General features: G+C 51.3%; 1 protein-coding gene across 18 annotated transcripts in view; it reads right to left on the bottom strand.

Moving 5' to 3' along the window:
• The window catches only part of DGLUCY (D-glutamate cyclase), a 157,591-nt gene that overhangs the window by 3,815 nt on the left and 144,339 nt on the right, over window positions 1-9,437 (bottom strand). For all 18 annotated transcript variants that reach the window (XM_054240288.2, XM_078335615.1, XM_054240287.2 and 15 more), the window contains 2 exons: window positions 8,851-8,970; window positions 6,066-6,217 (listed from right to left, as the gene is read on the bottom strand). In XM_054240288.2, coding sequence (XP_054096263.2) covers window positions 6,066-6,217; window positions 8,851-8,970 — 272 coding nt within the window. The remainder of the gene's footprint in view (window positions 1-6,065; window positions 6,218-8,850; window positions 8,971-9,437) is intronic.

The following is a 9,437-nucleotide window of genomic DNA, read 5'->3' as shown; positions in this document are numbered from 1 at the left end:
GGCTAAGACAACAGGGCAGGAGAGAATGAATGGAGGACCCAAGACCTAAGTGAGGGATAGTAGACAGGGTTCGGATGGGGACAGAGGCCCCAGGATGGCTGAGTGTATAGAGGCTAAGTGTATGGATGCTTGCTGTTAAGTCACACTGGGAGCATGGTGGGCAGATATGTACGGAAGGTGAGGATGTGTTCAAAGTGGGGTGCCTTCTGGGAAGCTGGAACCTTTTGTCTTCATCTTGGTGGTGTTTGCAAGGGTGTATACCTATGTAAAAATTTATCCAACTGTACACTTAAGGTGTACACACTTTATTGTATGTTAATTATACTTTAATAAAAATAAGTTATAAAGAGTAGTAGGGTGAATGAAAGTGCTGGAAGAGAATGGGAGCCCAGAATAAGGCCCGAGGCTGTTCCTGCCTCTCTGCATCACCCACCCACCAAAGCATTCATTCTTTCATCTGCTCACCTTCCATCTGTGCATGCATCCATCCATGCATCCATTAATCTATCCATCCATCCCTCCTTCCCTCCATCCACCCATCCATCCATCCATGCATCCATTATCCATCCATCCCACCATCCACCCATCCATCCATGCATCCATCCATCATCCATCCACCCCTTCATCCCTTCATCCATCCAACCATGCATCCATCCATTATCCATCATCCCTTCATCAATTCCACCCATCCACCCACCTATCCATCCATCATCCATCCATCCATGCATCCACCCACCCACCCATCCATCCATCCATCCATCATCTATCCATCATCCATCCATCCATGCATGCATCCACCCATCCATCCATCCATCCACCCATCCATCCACCCATGCATTCATCCATTATCCATCCATCCATTCATCCCTTCATCTACCCATCCACCCACCCATCTATGCATCCATCATCCATCCAACCATGCATGCATCCACCCATCCATCCATCCATCCATCCATCCATCCATCCATTCATCCATCCATCCATCCATCCATCATCTATCCATTCATCATCCACCCGTCTACCCACCCAACTATCCATCCATCATCCACCCATCCAGGCATCCATCCATCCATTATCCATCCATCCCTCCTTCCACCCACCCACCCACCCACCCATCCATCCATCCATCCATCTTCCATCCATCATCCATCTATCCATCCCTCCACGCATCCATCCATTATCCACCCATCCCTCCATCATCCATCCATCCATCCATCCATGCATCCATCCATTATCCCTCTATCCCTCCATCCACCCATCCATCATCCATTTATCCATCCCTCCATGCATCCATCCATTATCCACCCATCCCTCCATCCATCCATCCATTATCCCTCTATCCCTCCATCCACTCATCCATCCATCCATCCATCCATCCATCCATTCATTGTCTCTCCATCTAACATTTCCTGAGTGCCTTCCCTGGGTCAGGCCCTGAAGTAGAGACAAGAGTCATCATTTGTTCCTCCAAGAACTCGCACTCTTTGGCCCCTCACTCCCTACCTACCACTGGACATGTGAATAAAAGGGTCCTCTTGTGTTTCCCCAACCCACATGGCTGCTGTGCCCTGGGCTGATGGAATATTGCACATCCATGCTCACCATAGGTGCTCAGTATCTACCCTGGAGCAGAGATGGAGCACAGAGGGGTTGGGAGCCTGGCCAGAGCCCTCAGGCAGCTCCCTCCAGCCTCCACTTCAAGGCAGTGATGTAAACAGGTCGAGCTGCTGTGTTCCTCTTCCCTGAGTACTGGGTTGAGGTGTGGACGTCCAGGAAACCTTCCCCGGTGTTTACACCACAAGCCCCACATCCCCTTAGCCTCTTTCCTGCCAAGGCATCAGCTTTCACATTGGCTCACCCCTCCTAGGGAGTGCCTCTTCTTTGTGATATCCTGTAAAAGGCTGGCACGACACGGGTTGGGATGCGAGGAAAGGCACTCCCTTGGCCCTGGGCTCTGGCACAGGCAATGGCGAGGCAGGCAGGAATGCGGTGCTGAGGCTGCCCATGGAGCAGGATGGGGCTGGTATAATCGTGGTCTCACTTTGCAAAAGGTTTCGGGAGGAGCTGGCTGGCTGGGCAGGGCTTGGGGGTGTAGCAGCCAGAGAAACAGCTCAATCTGCCTCCCGGCCACACAGGGAAAGACGGCAGTCCCATGTGAAGCCACACGGCATCTGGAGGCCAAGCGCTGTCTCCTGGCCTTCACCTCCTTCTGCTCTTCCTGTGGGAGCTCTCCTTGGGATAGGCCACCTGCTGCCACCACCAAGCCTGGCTCAGGGACACCCTGACACCTGCCCCAGCCTGACTGAAGTAAAGAAAGGACCTTGTCATAAGAAGGATGATGATGGTGATGGCGACGATTGGCATCTATTGAACACTTAGTATTAATACATGCCAGACACTGTGCCAAGTGCTTTACACAAAGGAACTCATTTCATCTTCACAGTAACCGAAAGGTAGGTCTGTTATGGTCCTAATCGAGGAAACTGAGAAGGCTGAGGTTGGAGACTTGCTCAAGGCTGAAGTGGGTGGAGCCAGGACTTGAACCAGGCAGCCAGCCGAGCCTGTGATCTTTTTAACTACCCACTTCACTCACCCAAGGCAGGCCAGACGTTTTTACAAAGGACTTAGTCCTAGGAAACAGATGAGAAACCCACAAACTATACAGTACAGAGAAGAGTGACCCTAATCAGCTCCCGGGAAGCTGGAACTGTTTTGTGTTGTAATCTTGGTAGTAGTTGTAAGGATGTATACCTATGTATACAAGGGTAGATGTATACAACCAGACCTAAATCCAGGCAGAGCCGGCCTCCACTGGACTGAGGGGAACATGGCCCTGTAAGGGGGCTTCTCCAGGCCTCATCCTTGGAGGCCTTCAGTCCCTCCCAGGGACCCCATCCCCTGCCCAGAGCTCTGTCTCCCTGCCAAACTGCATCCTTTTGGCCCCCAAGCTGAGAAATGCCAAGTTCTCCTGCCCCTTAGCTCCAAGCCCTCTTTGTCTGACCTTACAGGTACCCGCTGAGTGCCCCTGTAAAGAGTCATCAATTGGCTTCTGGCCCTCGATGACATTTGAGGAATGTTTTCCCTCATGTACAACCCAAGGGAACTGCCTCTCCCTCACTCTGAGGCACCCCTGGGCCAAGGGCCAGAGTGGACAGGGCATGCCCAGGTACTGGCGTCCACTTTCCCTGGCCTTCTTGGCACGGTGCCCTCTTCTGCCATAGTCATAGTCGGATCCCTAAGAAGCTCTGTACCCAAATGTAGGAGGATCCACTTAGAAGCAACTCACTGAGCAGAGCTGAGATATTTCTCTGCCCCAGCCAATCAAGCTTTGCCACTAGCTCAGGCCACAGCTTCGCCCAGCATCTCTGGATAACTCAAGGACCCCCCACAGGTGACCCACAGAACTCCAGTGTGATGATTCTAGCTATTTCCCCTGCATGCTGCACGGCTTCATGTCCCTGTACCTTTGCTTATGTGGCTTCTGCTGCCTAGAAGGCCCTTTCCACCCTTCCTTACCTGGCTACTTATATCCTACTCACTCCTGAAGACAGCTCAGTGCCACCTCCTCCAGGCAGCCTTCCCTGAACTCTCTGACCTAAGCCCTGTTTTCTGTGCTCCCACAGAAGTCTTATTTTTTTCTTAATTTAAAAAAAAATTTTTTTGAGACAGAGTCTCACTGTGTCACCCAGGCTGGGGTGCAGTGGCGTGACCATGGCTCACTGCAACCTCCATCTCCCAAATTCAAGTAATTCTCATGTCTCAGCCTCCCAAGTAGTTGGGACTACAGGCACCTGCCACTCCTGGCTAATTTTTGTATTTTCGGTAGAGATGGGGTTTCACCAGATTGGCCAGGCTGGTCTCGAACTCCTGGCCTCAAGTGATCTGCCCACCTCAGCCTCCCAAAGTGCTGGAATTACAGGCGTGAGCCACTGTGCCCGGCCTCCCACCGAAGCTTACTGTGCACATTCCATCTTGGCTCCTGAAATTGCCTGTCCTGTGTTGTCTCCCGAGTGGGCCCTGAGGCCTCCACCCAAGGACCATATCTGACTCCTCATTGTCCTCCAGAGCAAGCCTGGCCCAGGGGAGGGGCTGGACAAACATGTCTTTGTACTTTTGCTTTTAAAAATCCCCATTTTGAGTGGTGGCTCAGGCCTGTGTTCCCAGCACTTTGGGAGGCTGAGGCGGCCAGATCACTTGAAGTTAGGAGTTCAAGACCAGCCTAGCCAACATGGTAAAACCCCGTCACTACTAAAAATACAAAAATTAGCTGAGTGTGGTGGCGCATGCCTGTAATCCCAGCTACTCGGAGGCTGAGGCAGGAGAATCGCTCAAACTTGGGAGGCGGAGGGTCCAGTGAGCCAAGGTTGTTCCACTGCACTCCAGCCTGCTGAGAGTGAGACTCAGACTCAAGAAAAGAAAAGAAAATCCCCATCCTATGTTCTTCTTTATGAGGGTGGCACATTATTAATCGGCTTCTGGAGGACTGGGTGGAAATGCAGAAGGAAAAGCTTCAGTCTTCAGTGGGTGTGTGTTGGGCTGTGTGGATTTGTTTGGCTGCGGTCATTCTTTTGTGTTTATGTGAATCAGGAATCATGTGTGAGGCAGCTCTGGCGTGTTTTTTTCCAGTTCAGATCCAGGAAGTATAAAGAAAGCACAAAAGGCCCTCTGGGCCCCTCTAGGGCAGACCATTTCCCTCTGAAAATGTCGCCACAGCTGCTGAGCTCCTCCTCCCCCGTGTCACCCTGGCACTACCAGGAGTTGGGACATATCCGAGCGGTATTGGGGAAAGCTCAGAGAATGGAGTCAGTGAGACCTAGACTCAGATCCCAGCTCTGCTTCCCAGCTGGGTGGTCTCAGCCAAGCCGCCGGCCTCTCAGAGCTCCAGCTCCCTCATCTGTAAAAGGGGAATGATACCACCAATCTAGGCAGGTGCTGGAGAGAAACAGAGAGGGAGAGGCAGAGAGAAGGAAACAGGGAAGAGACAGGGTACAAGACAACAGAAAAGAAAGACAAAAAAGAGGCCGGGCAGGGTGGCTCACACCTGTAATCCCAGCACTTTGGGAGGCTGAGGCAAGTGGATCACCTGAGGTCAGGAGTTCAAGACCAGCCTGGCCAACTTGGTGAAACCCTATCTCTACTAAAAATACAAAAAATTAGCTGGGCATGGTGGCATGTGCCTGTAGTCCCAGCTACTCAGGAGGCTGAGGCAAGAGAATTGCCTGAACCCAGGAGGCGGAGGTTGTGGTGAGCCGAGATCGTGCCATTGCACTCCAGCCTGGGTAACAAGAGTGAAAGAAAAAAAAAAAAAAAAAGTGAAAAAAAAAAAAAAAGAATCTGACGAAACCACAGAGTCTTGCCCCAAAAAATACATTTACATGAACAACTGTGCAAACAGCTTCCGGGGCTCATAGACCTCTTCCTTGTTGGCCCTGGGCAGACCCTCTTCTGCTTTTGTTTCACCTGCTCTCGCCTGCTCTCCATCTCAAGAGCTGTCTCCCCCAAACCATCACTAAGCCTGTCCTCACCTTCCAGCCCCTGCTCCCTGCATTCCTCCCACTGGGGTTCCTCTCCTTCTACCCAGTTTATTCTGCAGGCTCCAGCCCTCGTCTGGCCCCCTTAGAGCTTTCTTTGCATGACTGATTTTCTCACTCTAGAGGTCTCAGTGGCCTCACTGGGTGGTGAACTCCTTGGAGGAGCTGATAGGACACCCGTCCCCCACTGCCAGTATGAAGTACCCACCATGGGCGACACATTCGGTTCCTTCAACAATGCTGACTGCCCCCCTTTTACAGATGAAGAAAATGAGGCTCAGAGAAGCTAAGCAACTCACCTAAAGTCAAACTAGAAGGAAAACGGTCATTGGATCAGGCCTGCCACATGACTCAGGACGACGAGTAGCTTAAATGGCACTGGATCCAGGAGACCTTTGCTTCAAAGTCGGCTTTGCCTCTGGCTTTTGAGGGGCAGCAGGCTGCCAACCCTCAGCTATGGCTTAGGACCTCAGGCCTGCTGCTCATCCAGGGTGAAAACTGCTTCCAGGTGAGTGGCCAGCGGGGATTCATTACCTTCAGGACTGACGGGAGGGCCTGCATCCAGGCCTGATCTCCAGGTGCCCTGGACGGTCCCACTGCTTTCCTCAGGTATTGTCTGTGGATGTCACATGAGTGCAGGATGTACAGTGCACAGGCCAAGGCGTAGCCTCCCCAGTTAGAAACACCTAGAACAGCAAAACAAGATTCCATGATGGAATTGGAAAGGTCATGTGTCCGTCAGCCTCCCTCTTGGAAGCGGAATTATCTGCAGGACTGGTCCCCAGACCTATAGCACCAGCATCACTTGGGAACTTGCTAGAAACACAAGTTCTTTGGCCCCAACCCGGAACTACTGAATAAAAAGTTCAGCAGGAGAGGAGGGGAGAGGAATAAGCTGAGCTTTCTTTACTTTTATTTTTAATTTTTTAAGTGATGGAGTCTCCCTCTGTCCCCCAGGCTAGCACGATCATAGCTCATTGGGGTGGGGCCTCAAACTCCTGGGCTCAAGTGATCCTCCTGCCTCAGCCTCCCAAATAGCTGGGATTGATTATAGGCGCACCTGGCTGAGTTTGGATAAGTCCCCTATGTGAGTCTGATTTAAGCTAAACTCTGAGAACCCTTCTCTAAACTACTTGGGTAATACACTGCTAATGACCATCAGAGAAAACGGTTTAGGCGATAACCCTAGAAACCCATTCCAGAGAACTCAACATGAAGAAACTTTCCCTTCTGGCTGAGCTCAATCTCCCGTGCCACAAGGAGGCCCACCCTCAGGGCTGGGCAGGAAACAGCCCCGTCAGGCTGCATCGTGCGGCCGCTCCGTGCACTCAAAGATCACTCCCAAATCAGCCTCAGGCTTCCCTTCCTTTTCCATCAGCCGCACCCAAAGGGCTCATTCCCCAGTTTTAGGACCCGCTCCTTGGTTCTTCCCTGAAACCTGCTTGAGTTCTCCAGGCAGCTGAGGAAGAACTGATGAAAGGCCTGCTAAGCTCTAGGTGCTAGAGCACCGTGAAAGAGAGGCGACTCCTGCCCAGACAGGAGGGACTGTGCAGCCAGCCAGCCATGGGCCATTGCGACTGAGGTGTTCACGCAGGATTATGGGAACATGAGGAGCGGCGCTCATTCTGACCGGTTTAGGAAAGAGTCACAGAAAAGGGGTGTTTAATATGGGCCTTGTAGGTTGGGTAAAATTTTGCCAGAAAAGGGGTGGAGGAATGGGAGCAATTCAGGTTAAAATAAAAAAATCCATCAAACAAACCCCCCCACCCCCGGCCCACCCCGGCCAGGCAGTGGCTCACACCTGTAATCCCAGCACTTTGGGAGACCATCCTGGCCAACATGGTGAAATCCCGTCTCTACTAAAAAAATACAAAAATTAGCCAGGCATGGTGGCATGTGCCTGTAATCCCAGCTACTCAGGAGGCTGAGGCAGGAGAATTGCTTGAACCCAAGAGGCAGAGGTTGCAGTGAGCCGAGATTGTGCCGCTACACTTCAGCCTGGGCAACAGAGCAAGACTCAGTCTCAAAAGAAAAAAAAAAAAGAAAAAGAAGAAGAATAGAATGGCCTGGCCTACTTGAAAATGACTCACTTTTCCCTTCCCCTGATGCCAAGCATGAGATTTTTCTCTGATATTCATTATGAGAACTTGGTTGAGCACCCAGAGCCAAAACTCACAAGAGCACGAGGGCCCCAGACCACTGAGTCCTCTGGAGTTTTAAACTCTCATACTTGCCCATGCTAAGCCTTCAGCCATTTCTCAATTACGATCCAGGTTTTCCCACCCTGGCACTGGTTCCCATGAGGTTCCATTTCTCTCCAAGCTACAATTGTGAATTAGGAGAGAGCCTTTTTCAGGTATCTGCCAATTTTCATTATTATTTTTATTATCTTTTGAGACAGAGTCCCATTCTGTCACCCAGGCTGGAGTGCAATGGCACAATCTTGGCTCACTGCAAACTCTGACTCCTGGGTTCAAGTGATTCTCTTGCCTCAGCCTCCCAAGTAGATGAGATTACAGGTGTGTGCCACCAAACCCAGCTATTTTTTTTTTTTTTTTTTTGGTATTTTTAGTAGAGGCAGGGATTCACCATATTTGGCAGGCTGGTCTTGAACTCCTGACCTGAGGTGATCCGCCTGCCTCAGCTTCCCAAAATGCTGGGATTGCAGGAGTGAGCCACTGCGCCTGCCCATATCTCCCAATTTTCTTGAAATTTGTGGAGAGGTCAAAGGAGGAAGGCCAGACCTAGAAGGATCCGGATGCAGGAAAGGTGGGTCCTGCAGGAGAGGGGCAACAGTGGGGAGGCGCAGCATAGCCCAAGCCAGAAGCAGGTGAAAGGAAAGGTGGAAAGCTTCTTGCATCCTCCAAACACCTACCGGACGGTTTTCTAACTGTCCATGCAGATAAAAGCACAGATGACCGTCTTCAGAAAGGCCTTCCTGACCGCTGATCTGAAGTGGCCCTCCCGTCACCCTCTCGGCTACCTGTACTATTGCCCCCAAAGCTCTTATTACTCTTTAGAATCATCTGATGCATTTATTTGTCAGGGCTCATTCTGACTCTCCCAGTCTTAGAATGGGAGCTCTGTGGAGCAGGGTCATTGCAGCTATAACCCCAGAGCTCAGAACACTGCCTGGCACACTGTAAATGTTTGTTGAATGACTAAATGAAAGGTCAGAGACTGAGCACCACCTCCCCTTCCTGTCCTGGTGCCCTCTGGACCACTCATAGAGAAGAAGAGCTTCTGGCCTGGTCAGGCTCCAAGTGAGGTCCCTCACCTTGGGTAGCCAGCCCAACTGGGCGGCCATCCTCATACTTACCAGCAATGACGGCAAAGTCAGCCTCCACATCACAGGCGATGACATCCCCGTTCCGTATGTGCCTCCTCACAGCCTCCTTGACTTTGCCCATCCCCAGCTCGTTGCCTCCATCACCAACTCCTGAAGGGAAGGAGAACTGAGTCAATGCACAGGACCAGGATTAAATGGAAGTGGCCTGGGGCGAGGCAGCCCCACATGTGCCTGTTGTCTTTGGGAGGGCGAAGAGGTCAGCTCTGGATATATTTTCAGATGACCAGGAGTTGTCCCCTTAGGCCTTCTAGAAACTTCCTTAGTTAAAAATGAGTCCAAGTTTGGAACACACCACAGTGTGGGCATGTCCCCTTTTGGGTCACATTCTCCAGCCAAGATGGAGCACGTTCTATGCTCTTGGTGCCAGGACTACGGGAGATGTGTGTATGGTGACACTCAGGACCTCCCTTCCAGTGGCTCCCGCTCACTGAGCCCTTGGGGGGATCTGGTGCAAAGTCAGTTCTAGAACTTACTTTTAAGGCTTCTCCTGAAAGAATGTGAAATGTATGTGTTTTAGTTCATTTTAATCTATACCAGAGGGGTGCCTGGTTAACATC

The sequence above is a fragment of the Callithrix jacchus genome, chromosome 8 (genome assembly GCF_049354715.1).
Source record: "Callithrix jacchus isolate 240 chromosome 8, calJac240_pri, whole genome shotgun sequence".
Classification (NCBI taxonomy): domain Eukaryota; kingdom Metazoa; phylum Chordata; class Mammalia; order Primates; family Cebidae; genus Callithrix; species Callithrix jacchus.
Note: the sequence above shows the minus strand (reverse complement) of the source record. Positions and strands in the feature narration are given on the sequence as shown.